Source organism: Pteropus vampyrus, unplaced genomic scaffold (assembly GCF_000151845.1).
Source record: "Pteropus vampyrus isolate Shadow unplaced genomic scaffold, Pvam_2.0 Scaffold65, whole genome shotgun sequence".
NCBI lineage: Eukaryota > Metazoa > Chordata > Mammalia > Chiroptera > Pteropodidae > Pteropus > Pteropus vampyrus.
Genome location: NW_011888846.1, coordinates 2,946,690 through 2,962,890, shown reverse-complemented (window position 1 = coordinate 2,962,890; position 16,201 = coordinate 2,946,690). Strand labels below are relative to the sequence as shown.

The 16,201-nt window shown below is 33.9% G+C and overlaps 1 protein-coding gene across 1 annotated transcript in view; it reads left to right on the top strand.

The window, feature by feature from the left end:
* Positions 1-16,201, top strand: part of RALGPS2 (Ral GEF with PH domain and SH3 binding motif 2) — a 100,150-nt gene that overhangs the window by 71,949 nt on the left and 12,000 nt on the right. The window contains exons 8-13 of the mRNA XM_011361280.2: positions 198-335; positions 1,132-1,283; positions 3,480-3,534; positions 5,963-6,040; positions 7,637-7,742; positions 12,098-12,190. Of these exons, the coding sequence (XP_011359582.1) occupies positions 198-335; positions 1,132-1,283; positions 3,480-3,534; positions 5,963-6,040; positions 7,637-7,742; positions 12,098-12,190 (622 nt within the window). The remainder of the gene's footprint in view (positions 1-197; positions 336-1,131; positions 1,284-3,479; positions 3,535-5,962; positions 6,041-7,636; positions 7,743-12,097; positions 12,191-16,201) is intronic.

The following is a 16,201-nucleotide window of genomic DNA, read 5'->3' as shown; positions in this document are numbered from 1 at the left end:
TTTAGGATTGGGGGTTTTAAGACTCGGAAAATCTTTTTAATGTTCAGTCAATTAAACGGAGTTAACATATTCATCTTATCTTAAAATTTAAGCCACAGTTTATATTTTATATGAGGGAATTAAAAATTAAACACTCTTTTGAAAACATTTGAAAATCTCTCTCTCTCTCTCTTCCTGTCTCTGTAAACTGAACCCTTAGGTCCTGAAGTAGGAGCATCTCCACACTGCGGAAGAAAGAGTATGGCGGCCGAGGGGGCCTTGCTGCTGCAGACGCCAGCGACCCCTCGGAACCTGATTCCACACGGACACAGGAAGTGTCACAGCTTGGGATATAAGTCAGCATTTTTAATTTTATCTTTCACATTTTTTTCATGGTTGCTAGTTGGATTTAGCTTCTATTTATTTTATTAAATAGGAAATAGTGTCCTTGCAGAGTTTTTTGTTTTCGTTTTTTGCAGTCGTCTTTTTCTGATTCAGTAAAATATCTCGTTTGCCTAAAAGCGCTTATTTCCTCCTGTACCTTACTTTGGAAGTGAATGTTCCCAGCAGCGCCTCCACATTTGGGGGAGATAAATGGACATCACTGCGTATCGTCATAAACACAATCAGGAAAGCAATATACTATTTTACTTTTAAATTATAACCTTTGTGTCAAGACAGTCATTGCTTGTCTTAACTGAAATAAGTCTCCATAAATCAAGGTTTATAAAAATTGTTCTTTTTATTCCTAAATAGAAAGAATGGGAAACTGAGGTTTTTTTTTTCATTAGCTTTGCAAGATTGTTTTCTCAAAACGGGGTCCATGGGTCACCTTTGCATGACTTCTGTGAAAATTTAATAGCCATTTTCCAGAAGCGAATGTGAAAATTTTTTGGTGGACGTGAGACTTAAGGTGAAGTTAAAGTAGTCTCTGTTACATAGGTAGATATGGCCTGATTTCCTAAGAGTTTTTCCTAAACTGTTGGTTTGAGAGTTTTATGGTAAAATCTGTTCATTAGTATGAGAGTTCGGAAGGAAGCACAGGATAGCAAGTAAACCTTTTATGTCCTGAATCTTTATATAAGAATATCTTTATATCCTGAATTAGTAACAGTAACAAAAGATGTAAAAAATATTTCTCTCTGTTTCCAGTTTCATTCATAAAATGAACACAGCAGAGTTTAAGAGTGCAACGTTCCCAAATGCAGGGCCGAGGCATCTGCTGGATGACAGCGTCATGGAGCCCCACGCGCCATCTCGAGGCCACGCCGAAAGCTCCACGCTTTCTAGCGGAATATCAATAGGTGAGGAGTATTTCTCTGAAAGGGTTCCAACTTACGTGGAATGAGATTTTTCACAAAACTCAGCTGGAAAAACATCATTAACTCTACTGCAAAAAGAGAAGATTTGATAAAAGCCAAGTAGCAGTTAGACATAGGATCGTCTTAGTAGTAGTACTGAAGGTCATAATTCGTGACGGTTTAAAAAGTGCTTAGGGGAGGCATTTGAGGAATGGCAGGAGAAGAGTGTGGGCTGGCCGAATTGGTTACTGCGTGCAGCTGGGACGCGGGAGCGAGGGACAGGGCAGAGTCAGTATGACTCCCAGTTTTTTTTGGACCAAGTAGCTAGAGGAGCAGTCATTTGTAGGCAGCGAGGTATTGTGAAGGGTGGCCGGGTTTGGGGAATTAAGAATTCTGTTTTGGAGATGCTTGGTCCATGTGGAGTAGTCAGGTAATCGAATGTGTGAGTCCAGAGCTCAGTGGGGTACGGTCAGGTCTATGGATGCAAGTATAGGAGTGAGTATATTTATAGTATTCCAAGCCATGGGGCTGATGAGGTCACCTAGGGGGAGAGTGTAGATAAACAAGAGGACATCCTAACTTAGAGGTCTGATTAAGATGGTGATGATGATGATGATGATGATGATGATGATGATGTTTGTTGTTGTTTTACAAAGAGATGGGCTAATAAAAGGACACTGCGAAGGAGGAGGGGCCAGGGAAGTAGGGGAAAGCCGGGGCATGGTATCACAAAACCCCACAGAGGGAGTGTTTCCAGGAGGGAGGTGTTGAATGTATCAGTGTCAAATGCAAAAAAGAGAAGATGAGGATGGGTTTAACCTGTGAATTTCTCAAAATAACAGTCACTGATGACCTTGACTAGAGTCGTTTCATAAAATACTAGGGACAGAGCCTGACTGGAGTCGATCAGAGAATGAGAGGTGGAGAAAGAGCTCCGATGAAGGGGAGCGGGAACTTGGGGCCGTACTGGGCAGGGACGTGAGAGTGCGAGGAGAATTTGTTTTCACTTCCTAACCTTTTATTTTCTGAATCTTCTAGATGGGCGTGATTTCTTTCGATAATTAGAAAATCCCCATACAATGCTATTTTTATTTTTAAAAAGAAATAAAGAAGGAAAATGTCCTCCCCTGTGATGGCCAGGTTTGCTCTACGGCTATTATTGCTGTTAATGTGATCATCTTAATATTGATGAACCATCAATAGAAGGAAATGCAGAAGGAGTTCGTTACCCTTGAAAATTCCAAACCCTGAAAATTAAATTGCTTTAGAGCTTTACAGCACTGTTCAACTGTTTTTATTCCTATACTCCCCTTTTTATAAATGCAAATGATTAAATGATGACAAAATATGCAAAATAGAAGACAAGTTGGCCACCTGAAATACCTCTTTATTAATGCTATAAGTTACCTATATGCAGATATCAACCTCAGTCTGAAAAATAATGCACAAAATAATTTTGGAAAAGAAAAAGGAACTTATGTCAGTTAAAAATGGTTACACTTATAGAATCTTGCATGCCACTTGAAGCAAAACTTAATAATTTTTTAAATTACAGCTCGTGTGTGTGTGTACATGTATAAAATATTTGGCTTTTTCTCATCATAAGTATTATAAGTATTATTCTCTAGTTTATTTGTGGCTTTTACTTTCCATAGATATCTGGTTATTTCATTTAGTTATAGTTAACGTTTTAGTTTGGAGATCTTTCTCTTAGAATAAGTAGAAACTAATTTTTGGCCTTTACCTCTTTTAATTCTATATTATCGTAAGTAGATAAACAGTGAAGATTGATAGATCTTTGTTTGTAAATTAAGAACTTTAGACATAGGCATTACCTCCTAGGGTTTTTGTTGTAAAGCTTTAAAATTCTGAAAAGAAAGACTATAACCATAACTGATAGGTGTTAATATGCATGCACACACACTCACATTTGTAATCACAAATGTTTTCATTAGTTTTCATTAGTTGTGACTTTTATACTCTTTGTTATTCTAATTTGTTACATTAGTAGTCTTATCAGCTATATTCCAATATATTGCAAAATAAATCTATCAGCATAATATTAGAATGAAGTATTAATACATGGATGTTCACCCACAAATAACATGATTGCCATTTTATAAGCATAGTTGTAGAAATTATTTTTAAAATCAAAAATTCAAACTGATGTTTAAAAAATAGAATAACTTTTGATTTTAGGTAGCAGTGATGGTTCTGAACTAAGTGAAGAAACCTCATGGCCTGCTTTTGAAAGGTAAGAAAAAGTGTCCATTTGAACTACTTTTAGTTTATTTTGTCTGTCTTAAAGTATATGAATAATATAATTCACACATGAATTCATATATGATAATATGAATTTTAAGAGATAATATTTATTACTATCTCTAATGGCCTATTTAAGCTTCCTGCTGATGGCAGAAATTAGAAATTGGTATTTAAGTCTGGAAATCAGTCTTTTCTAATAAATATATGTTTGGTGGCTTGACACATGTATATGCATTTAGTACATTTCAAATTATAATTTAAAAGCAGTAACAGTCATAATCAGCTTATCTACTTATACATTGAAAAATAAAATTATTTTCTTCTGGTCGATTTAAATAATTTAAGACATTTAGTAGAATAGTCAGCTTCATTCTCTGCTACTTTATTAAGGGCAAAATGACTTAGTAAAATTTAAATTATAATGTAAGTAAAGCAGCTTGAGGTTTGAATTTAAACTGTCAAGAACTCAAAGTTTGCACAGAGCACACAGATTTATAGTGAAATACTGTATTATACTTCCTCCTCCTCATTGCTTTAAGCTGTAAAAGCCACCAACAGCCTACAGCAAGTGTCATGTTATATTGATCTCCAGTATAAGATGTCCTCAGGAAACGCAGGCAAACAGTGCAAATAATGGTTTTTACTAAATGTTCATTAGGACTTTGACCATTTCAGTTCTGCCATTTCTGTACTTAGAAGATACTTGACTCTTGACTGAAATAATTGCTCTTTTTTGTATATAAACCTAAGCAACCTAAGTTTCTAAGCAACATTATCGTTTAGATTGAATTTCGAATGTCATATTAAAATCGATGGAGTTGAAAATAGTTATCTACCTCCCTATCAGTGACTTTGTAATAGAAAACAGTTATACTAACTATAAAGTTAAAACTAAACTACGTTTGATTTGGTTAATTTCATGTTGTTTAATTGGAAAATTATATCCCTATTCTTGATGACACTTCCTAAATAATTCTCACCATTATGTAATTAAGAAATCCAATATTTCAAAGTACTTTTAAGCCTTTTTACACTGTCAGTGTTGCCAAGTTTTGATCTCTTTGTTTTGGGGAGTTCTTACAATTTGTTTTTGCATATTATTTCTCTTTCAACTTTTACTTTCAATTTCTTTATTTGGGTTTGCCTGAAATCAGAAAAACACAAGAGTTGCCTCTGGCATGCTGTCTGTACAAATCGTCTTAGTTCTTTCCCTGTAAAAGAGCATAATACCATCATGTTGATCATAGAGTGTATTGTAATCTTTAGACAAAAAACATCAATGAAGAATATTGTTTCTCAAATCACTTGACATGTAAGTGAGCAACCAGGATGGCGTTGTAATAGGTAATCTGTTCTCATCCCAGCAGGTGACTTTTGAAGACAGCATTTAACGGTGTTACCTTCACATCTCAAAACAATACTTTCCTTTCATGACAAATGTTTTGCTTTGGAGACATTTGCAGTTAAAAAAAAATCTACCAAACTTATGTCAAGTTTAAATCAGTGGCGCTTAGAACATTTGGAGAGTAAATTAATGCTGCCTAGCAAGAGTCAGACATGAAATAATAATTTAATAAAGAACTAGGTTTAAAATAACCACCTGTATATAATGAACTTGAAATGTTAAAGATGCCATTTTTTGTTCTTATTTCCTAGAGAGAAGTCAAATGCTTTGCTGCTTAAGTTGCTAAAATAACGTCTTTTGTTTTCAAGATCATTTATCAACATGCTACTTTTGGCTTTTCCTAGGCAAAGAAGTATCAGTGTTTCTATGTATGTGTGTTCATTTCGTTAAATATTACATGCCATTTTGGATAAATAAATATTAACTCATCATTTTTATCATTTATTGGCTTATTTATTTCAGTTGATATGGAAATAATAATGCCTTTAATTATTAGTTTCTCTCTTTTATAAGTGTTCTTGGACTTAATATAAAAGATAGGAAGGGAAATAAGGTGTTCTGGCCAAATTCATTTTCAGTTTACAGGCCACATTGCCTTTAGGTGTCTTCATAGGGACATATAATAAAAATGAATTATTTGTATGAGTCCAGGTGTCATAATTAAACTGGAATCCAAGAACTAGAATAGAAACAAAAGGATTTTTGAAGCATTTTTCAGGCTTTGATAGTATCTGGTTATACACAACTCTTCATTTTAGCAGATTTGGGAAAGTGAATGTATAAATAAATATATATGTACTAAGCTGCCTATAACTTTCTAGCGTCAACAGTAAAAGAAAAAAACTTTGAAATCTATGATGCATGCTTTAAAAAAAAAACAATCACATACTAACCTTTTAGAAGACTTAGAAAGCTATATTACCAGAAGAAATTATACTGTTCTAGGTATTGATGATGCTTATGTGAGTAAAAGTATATGTAATATTATCAAATTTATAATGGAATCCAACAGGAACAGATTATACCATTCTCTCGGCCCGGTGACACGAGTGGCACGAAATGGCTATCGAAGCCACGTGAAGGCCAGCAGGTACAATCCCCCTGCGTTCAGGGGCCACAGAACTCCCCTCTGGTGTTGGTGATTGGCTTACACGGGTGTGGTCTTACACTATTTCTGTTCTTTTTCAACTAATTGGTTTAAAAACTAAAAAACTGCCCAGGAAATCTTCGTTTCCGAGGTTTATCTAGAGATGAATTTGAACTCTTCTTTCTGATCCACGGACCTAATCACTAAAACTTGCATCTGTGTCACATTTTAAAGATAATTCCAAGTTGGTGGCTTTTTAACTGCACCGGTTTTTCTAATGCTGCTAGCTATTGGATGAGCAATACAGAAATCTGCTGATTTTTCAGAGGCTACAATCAAAGCACTTGCTTTGCTAATATGTCTACATTAGATTGGTCTTTTGAAAGTTGTTTTAGATAAACTGCAGATGCTGAAGTTAGACTAGTCTACTTTGTAAATAATAGTTGTTTATTTAAACTCGGTGTTCATTCTGTTGTTCATCTAGTTAAACCAGGCCTCTTTCTGTACTGCATCAGCTGCAGGAGAAAATATGGATGGTGGATTGATTTGTGGGCTGGAAGTTACTGATAATGCCTAATCAACCGGTTCACAGTACAACAAAATAACCAACTTTAGAAGAAAACTTTATGTCCATTTGATGGTGTCTAATCTCCTTTTGTATACCTCCCTGAATATAAATAGCTCTGGCCTGAAATTTTTAGTGGTTTCTAGGCTTTTAAGTCACTTTGAAGACACCTAAATAATCCTAAAGGGATAAGATGGCAAACGTCAGCAGTGTTCTTCGCTGTTGTAACTTCTGCAGCTCAAGTCAGATCACCAGAGAATGACAGGTCTTTATTAGCATGTTTTAGTTGACGTGTAGAAATTATTCTTGTTTTAAATATAGGACTTTAAATCAGTTGGGAAAAGATATTTAAATGTTTGGTTATTTTGTGATGATTTTCTTAAGATACATGGAAAGGAAATACTGGGTTTTGGAGTTACTCCTTTCTTCAAGAGCTGTTAGGCTATAATCAAACCCTTTCACATCGAGAGCATTTAAATGTCATTAAAATGTATTGCAGAAAACCAATTTTTTAAATATGTTGTTATTTTATTTGTTCACCTATTTTAGAATTAAATTCAGCATGGGTTTTCTTTTTTTCTTTTTTGAGCTTTTGTTATTTTTACTTTGAATTTTATATGCTAAAATACTTTTAACAAATAGAATCTTCATTTTTCCTACCAGGATTTAAAGTTTCTAATGGGCCAGAAAAAGTTTACAGCAGTGATGCAGTGTGGCATGTTAAGAAGAAAAGTCTTATTAAATCTTTTGCTTAATCTTTACTAAAGTAAATTACCCTATCTTTCTCAATTACACCTGTTCAAATGTGTAATAAAGTGTGTGTTTTTTAACCATCTGCTGATTTGAACGTCCTGATTAACTTTTGTGACAGCTTATAAATTTCAGATCAATAAACCTTTATAATTGTGTCTTCTCATTCTGAATAAAGTAGCAAAGTTTTAAAGTTAAGAATAATTACATTTTATTTAAGTACCTACTTGATAACTACTATACTAAACTCTTAGCCTGTGTTTTTCTTCATTTCGTTGTTGCAGTTCTGCAGAATCAGAAGATTTGGCAGTACATTTATATCCAGGAGCTGTGACTATTCAAGGTGTTCTCAAGAGAAAAACTTTGTTAAAAGAAGGCAAAAAGCCTAAAGTAAGATGTTATATTTTAACATTTCTAAAAATATACAAATGTATGAGATCTTAAAAAATATGAAGAGACTTGAAATAAAATCACATGTATAGTGCACTTGAAATAATTTAAGATATATATTTCTTAAATTATGTTTCTTAATTTATATTTCAATTAAGTCATGAGGATGCTTAAATCATGGTGCCCTCATACTTCTCTGCCGTCTAATATAGTTCTTATTCAAAACCGTTTCTCAGAGAACCTTGAAGCATATACTCTTAAGAAGTATTTTAATAATAAGTTTAGGAAAAATAAAGACTAGAAAGTAACAACCCTATAAAATGGAATCAAACCAATTTTGTTTTGTCTGTTCTAAATCGTTTAACTCAGTCATGCAGTTTTGTTTTCCTAAGTGTTCTTGGACTTAATATAAAAGATAGGAAGGGAAATAAGGTGTTCTGGCCAAATTCATTTTCAGTTTACAGGCCCCATTGCCTTTAGGTGTCTTCATAGGGACATATAATAAAAATGAATTATTTGTATGAGTCCAGGTGTCATAATTAAACTGGAATCCAAGAACTAGAATAGAAACAAAAGGATTTTTGAAGCATTTTTCAGGCTTTGATAGTATCTGGTTATACACAACTCTTCATTTTAGCAGATTTGGGAAAGTGAATGTATAAATAAATATATATGTACTAAGCTGCCTATAACTTTCTAGCGTCAACAGTAAAAGAAAAAAACTTTGAAATCTATGATGCATGCTTTAAAAAAAAAACAATCACATACTAACCTTTTAGAAGACTTAGAAAGCTATATTACCAGAAGAAATTATACTGTTCTAGGTATTGATGATGCTTATGTGAGTAAAAGTATATGTAATATTATCAAATTTATAATGGAATCCAACAGGAACAGATTATACCATTCTCTCGGCCCGGTGACACGAGTGGCACGAAATGGCTATCGAAGCCACGTGAAGGCCAGCAGGTACAATCCCCCTGCGTTCAGGGGCCACAGAACTCCCCTCTGGTGTTGGTGATTGGCTTACACGGGTGTGGTCTTACACTATTTCTGTTCTTTTTCAACTAATTGGTTTAAAAACTAAAAAACTGCCCAGGAAATCTTCGTTTCCGAGGTTTATCTAGAGATGAATTTGAACTCTTCTTTCTGATCCACGGACCTAATCACTAAAACTTGCATCTGTGTCACATTTTAAAGATAATTCCAAGTTGGTGGCTTTTTAACTGCACCGGTTTTTCTAATGCTGCTAGCTATTGGATGAGCAATACAGAAATCTGCTGATTTTTCAGAGGCTACAATCAAAGCACTTGCTTTGCTAATATGTCTACATTAGATTGGTCTTTTGAAAGTTGTTTTAGATAAACTGCAGATGCTGAAGTTAGACTAGTCTACTTTGTAAATAATAGTTGTTTATTTAAACTCGGTGTTCATTCTGTTGTTCATCTAGTTAAACCAGGCCTCTTTCTGTACTGCATCAGCTGCAGGAGAAAATATGGATGGTGGATTGATTTGTGGGCTGGAAGTTACTGATAATGCCTAATCAACCGGTTCACAGTACAACAAAATAACCAACTTTAGAAGAAAACTTTATGTCCATTTGATGGTGTCTAATCTCCTTTTGTATACCTCCCTGAATATAAATAGCTCTGGCCTGAAATTTTTAGTGGTTTCTAGGCTTTTAAGTCACTTTGAAGACACCTAAATAATCCTAAAGGGATAAGATGGCAAACGTCAGCAGTGTTCTTCGCTGTTGTAACTTCTGCAGCTCAAGTCAGATCACCAGAGAATGACAGGTCTTTATTAGCATGTTTTAGTTGACGTGTAGAAATTATTCTTGTTTTAAATATAGGACTTTAAATCAGTTGGGAAAAGATATTTAAATGTTTGGTTATTTTGTGATGATTTTCTTAAGATACATGGAAAGGAAATACTGGGTTTTGGAGTTACTCCTTTCTTCAAGAGCTGTTAGGCTATAATCAAACCCTTTCACATCGAGAGCATTTAAATGTCATTAAAATGTATTGCAGAAAACCAATTTTTTAAATATGTTGTTATTTTATTTGTTCACCTATTTTAGAATTAAATTCAGCATGGGTTTTCTTTTTTTCTTTTTTGAGCTTTTGTTATTTTTACTTTGAATTTTATATGCTAAAATACTTTTAACAAATAGAATCTTCATTTTTCCTACCAGGATTTAAAGTTTCTAATGGGCCAGAAAAAGTTTACAGCAGTGATGCAGTGTGGCATGTTAAGAAGAAAAGTCTTATTAAATCTTTTGCTTAATCTTTACTAAAGTAAATTACCCTATCTTTCTCAATTACACCTGTTCAAATGTGTAATAAAGTGTGTGTTTTTTAACCATCTGCTGATTTGAACGTCCTGATTAACTTTTGTGACAGCTTATAAATTTCAGATCAATAAACCTTTATAATTGTGTCTTCTCATTCTGAATAAAGTAGCAAAGTTTTAAAGTTAAGAATAATTACATTTTATTTAAGTACCTACTTGATAACTACTATACTAAACTCTTAGCCTGTGTTTTTCTTCATTTCGTTGTTGCAGTTCTGCAGAATCAGAAGATTTGGCAGTACATTTATATCCAGGAGCTGTGACTATTCAAGGTGTTCTCAAGAGAAAAACTTTGTTAAAAGAAGGCAAAAAGCCTAAAGTAAGATGTTATATTTTAACATTTCTAAAAATATACAAATGTATAAGATCTTAAAAAATATGAAGAGACTTGAAATAAAATCACATGTATAGTGCACTTGAAATAATTTAAGATATATATTTCTTAAATTATGTTTCTTAATTTATATTTCAATTAAGTCATGAGGATGCTTAAATCATGGTGCCCTCATACTTCTCTGCCGTCTAATATAGTTCTTATTCAAAACCGTTTCTCAGAGAACCTTGAAGCATATACTCTTAAGAAGTATTTTAATAATAAGTTTAGGAAAAATAAAGACTAAAAAGTAACAACCCTATAAAATGGAATCAAACCAATTTTGTTTTGTCTGTTCTAAATCGTTTAACTCAGTCATGCAGTTTTGTTTTCCCACATGAACTAGAACCCAGTGATTAAATGTCCTCTAAACCATAATCATATTAAAAGAAAAAAAAAGTTTGGTAGAACAAAGTTTCTCATATGTAACACAAAAGTTTGTTTTTTCCCAATAGCAACACAGCAGTTTGCCTACTAAAAAAATTTTTTTTTCTTTTCTCAAATAACATTATAATTCATCTAATTTGGAATGAAAACTTTGATGTGTATCCACACTTAAAGTTTCTGAGGATATGAGGGCTTCTTAAAATATCAAAATTGTTTAAGTGGTCTGATTTTTCTGCTTACATTACAATCTCGGAGCTACACTAGACCAGCTAGTGAACTGAGAATAGCTCGTCAGTTGAGGCATTACCACATGTATGGCACGGCAGATGCCAGAAATAGAGCAGTGAACACGTGCCTGCCTCATGGGGATGACGTTCCAGTGAGGAGACACAGGAGATCAGCCCTTAAAATAAGATGGTGGGATAGAGAATGATGGGGCGAGCAGAGATGTCACCTTAGCGAGGCTTCTGAACTGAGATCCGAATGAGGAAGGTGAGGCGTCCAGGGACAGAGCTCAAATCCAGGGTGCAGAAAGGGCTGTGTGGCTGAAGCACCAGCCATGGAGGAGGAGGGAGAGAGGAAGTCACAGACTAGAGCTGCATGACGGTGTATGAGATGTGACGTGCGAGGAAAGGGTTAAAGCGAAGAATCCTTTGGGGTTTTGGACTGAGCTGAGTGAATATTGGGGACATTTATTGAAATCGAAAGGTTTTTTTGAGAGGGGGCAGGTAAGTCTTAGCCATGTTCAGTTTGATATGCTTATTAGACATTTAAGGGGAGATGTCAGTTTGGCTCTTTAAAAAGTACAGTTCAGAAGGTCAGCAGAGAGGGGGCGTGGCCAGAGAAAGGGATTTGGGAGTCATTAGCATACAGGTAGCATTTGAAGTGTGGACCTGGGTGAAATAGATTATCTATGAAGAAAGTGTAGCTGGGGGAGATTGAACTAGGGTCAGGGTTAGATCAGGAGAGCAAGGCAATGAGATTCAAATATTGGGAAGGGAAAGGGTATGGTACTGGACCGTGCAATGCAGGCTAAATATAAAGAAAGGGGAGGGAGGATATGGGATAGGGAGGCCATGGCAATACTAGGTAATATTAAAAAGCGATAGATTCTTGATGAGATCAATAATTATCTCAGTGTCAGGTGGAGGCGGTAGGAAGGTGCGGCGCTGAGGTGAGGCTGGGATGCCGGCAGCATGTTAGTAGTGTATTCACGTGGCATACTCCTGTCTGTCCTCTCCAGGTAACATCTTGGACAAAATACTGGGCAGCTTTGTGTGGGACACAGCTTTTTTACTATGCTGCCAAATCTCTAAAGGCTACAGAAAGAAAACATGTAAGTATTCCTCCTCTAACTTGTCAGCATTGTTTCACAGCTTCTTTCCAATTGTAAAGGAAGTAGTCCTAATGGAATGCAATGGTTTGGGGTTTTTTCCATATTCTACTCCAGAAGTTCCTAAATCTATTCCTTATTTGAGTGTTGTAATAGAATTTTTTTATTTAGTAAGACTATTCCAAGGAAAGTCCTGGAATAACTTCCCTATTTAGAAGTTTCTTTTTTGAATGCTATTTTTCCATTGCAAATGTCAAAACCGCGTATTACAAATATCTATCTTGGCATCGAAGCCTTCCCAAACCTGGGTTTCTTGTTCGGAAAACAGTTGAAAACTACTGTCTTGTAGTCTCGGTTCCTAATCTATAAAATGTGAAAAGTTGCAAACAACATCTAAAGAACTTTTCACCTCAATCTCTGATTGAGTGATTTTCCCAGCAGTGAAAAGGAATAATAGTTACCATGGTTACTAAGGTCCACTTTCTTGTGCTTCACATTACTTCAAAGAAGCCTCTCAATGCTCATTTCTCCAAATGCAGAATCTTTCTGTAAATCCTTTTTGTATGCTGTTTTGTTTTTATGTGTCAGCGATATATCTTTGAAAGGAAGAATAACTTTCCCTGTTGCATTAATAAAATCTCTTGGAGAGGAATTTTATTTTTAAATCGTGTATTTTGTGGAGGAATTAAGTAGATTACCATACTGAGGAAAGGTAAGCCACTAAAAAAAAAATTAAGTCCTTTTACTACTTTAAAATTACCCAAATGACACTACATAATTATTTACTACAGTTTAGCCTTTTAAACAAACCAGAGGTATATGAGAGTACATTTTTTGGTTTAAATGAATCTGGGCTGTGCCATTAAGATCGCATCGCCTTCTTTCTTTACCAGCCATACCCACAGCCTGTCACTGTCCTGAATTTCATGTCGATCATTGCCTTGCTTTTCTTCAGCATTTACCATGTATGTTTCCTTAAAACATTGCTTCGTTTTTTAACCGTACATGGATGGAGTCATATACATTAGCCTTTTTATTCACAGTTATAATTGTTTAGATGGAATCCTCGCATTGAGGTAAAGGACTATTTTCTTTTTCATTCTGGTCATATTGACTATAATGACCACACATCTGACAAAGTTGCACACATTAGTTTCAAAACCTAAAATATTTTGCCTCTGATTAGTACTGCTGTACTTAAAGGGGAAAAAAAAAAAACGTAGATGTAGCTCAAGTAAATTCTTTGTCTTAAAATATAGGTAACTCTTCACATAGGCCTTTTTGACACTTGGCTGGGTTTTGCTTAGTTGATGATTATGAAAATAAATAAAATAAAATGATTTTCCCTAACTTTGATTATAAAGAATCCAAATTAGAATTGATAACTGAATTTCTCACCTACTGCATATGTTAAATATTTTTATGTATGGAGTTGCTACTTATTAATAGCATATTATGATAGTTTGGTTTTCTAATTATATGAGATTTCTGATAAACAGTGTATATGAAAATGGTAAGAAATTAGAGCATAGGGGGGTTATGAGGAAATCAAATCAAGTGCCAAAGAAATAGACCATATTTCTCATCTTTTTTAAGTTAAAACTGTTGAGATTAAAGAATTATAAGAGCAAGACAGAGGATATAAAGACAGGTCGAAGTTTATATTTAGTATATATTTTAGGATAGAAGAGAGAATGATCCAGAATAAAAGCAATGAAGGAAAAAATGTTTTAATTCTTTTCAAACAAAATTGAAATACAAATTGGAAGAAAATATAAAATAAGCAACAGATAAAGAATTTAAGTCTATTATATAAACACTGCACCACCTATGTAGCGTTCCTGCCAAAAATTTAACCCGAATCTAATTGTCAGGAAACAATCAAATCCAGATTGTGGGACATTCTGCAAGATAACTAGCTTGGATTCTTAAGAACAGAATTTGACAGAATGGGATAGGGGAGAGGAGGATTGTTTTAGATTAAAAGAGACTGAAGAGTCTTCACAGCTGAATGCAATGTATGTACCTTGGTTGAATCCTGGAGATAATTAAAAATAGATATATATAAAGACCATAATTGGGACTATTGAAGAAATTTTAATATAGACTTTATATGATTGTATTTATTAATTTTCTTAAATATGATACTTACATTGTGGTTAGATAGGAATATATTCTTAGACACATGTTGAAATATTTAGGGATCGATGTTATGTCTACAACTTGCATTTAAATGTTCCAAGAGATCAACCAAATGCCAGATGTAGATATATGGATAATCATTGTAGCTTTTTCTTTTTCAACATCTCTGTAGTTTCAGTCTCTTCAAAATTAAAAACTGTATGAAAAAATCACTAATGAAAATATACTTGTTTCTATATGTATATAGATATTTTTTTACTATCTAAAGTTTACAGCTTTTGCCTTTGAGGAGCAGAGTAGGCTTGGAAGGTAGAGTAATTGGGGAGAGAAGAGAGACTATTATTTTATTATGTCTACATTTTTTTAATGTTTTAAAATTAAAACATTCACTCAAATTTTTTAATGGAAGTATATCGAGTATTCATTATAAAAAATTTTTTTTGCAGATATGTTTTGAACTTATCCTTACATGGTAATGAATGACTGAATGAATATTGTTTGATTAAATTTTAAAAACCGAGACTACCTGAAAAAGAAATCTGTAGCATATATAGACCTTCCACTACTGAGCAAGAATAAAACAGAACAATAGCAAAATGGAAAAGGGAGATATGTAGAAGATGAAATATAAATGTCTAATACACATGGGAAGAGGATCAGCCTCATTGGTTATCAGAAATGCATATAAGGGAAGCTGCCTTTGTTTGTTTGTTTTGTTTTGCAGTCAGGCAGAAATTTTAAAGATTGAGAATACAGTATTGGCCATGGTGCAGAGAAACAGACTGTCATCTATGGTCGGCAGAAATTTAAATTAGTATTGTTTTCATGGTGGCGGTCTTGGCTATTTCTGGTCCTTCGCTTCTTGTATATAAATTTTAGAATCAGCTTCTCAAGTTCCACATAAAACCTCAAGTTTTTATTGAAATGACAATGAATCTGTAGATCAATTTAGGAATAATTGAAATGTTTACAACATTGAATCTTTTCCTTCATCTCATGGTATTTCTCCATTGATTTAGGTCTTCTTGAGTGTCTTTTAACTGTTATACTTTCTGCTAAGTCTTTTGTTAAATGTATTCGTAGGTACCCTTCTTATAAATGACTTTTGTATTCCTAGTGTACAAAATTACGCTTGACTTTCATGTTGATCTTTTCCAAACATCCTCGCTGGTGTTTCTTATTAGTTTGGTAGATTTAGGTGTATGTTCTGTGTAGCTAATATCACCTGTGAGTAATAGTAGTTTTATTTCTTCCTCATCCTTTTTTTTTTCTTATCTTACTGGTCTGAGTAGGTCTTTTAATTCAGTCTTGAATGAAGGTGGCAGTGGTGGGCATCCTTATCTGAATGCTGATTTTGAACATTTTACCTTTAAGTGTGTGTGTTGCAGGGTTTTGGGTTTGGAGTTTTTTTTTTCTTTCTTGCTTTGTTTTGGTTTAGTTTTTGTGAGTGTTTTTTGTTGTTTAGTAGATACTCTTATTGAATTAGGAAGTTCTCTATTTCTAGTCTGTCATAAATATGCGTTATATTTTAGCAAATGTTTTTATTTTACATCGACTGAGTTGATCGTATTTTTTTTCTCTCCTAATCTGTTAATATGGCAAGTTACTTTAATAATTTTTTTAAACTAACTATACTTTCTTGAAATAAACCCAGCTTAGCCACGTTAATTGACTTCTAACATTAAACCATCCTCATATTCCTGGGATAAATCCAGTTTGGTCATCATGTATCACTTTTTTATATACTGCTAGATTTGGGTTGCCAATATTTAATTTTTTTTATTTCATTTATGAATGAAATTAACCTAATTTTCTGTTCTTTTATAACAACCCTTTTTTTGCTACTAAAGTATAACTTAAATAGAAAAGTAA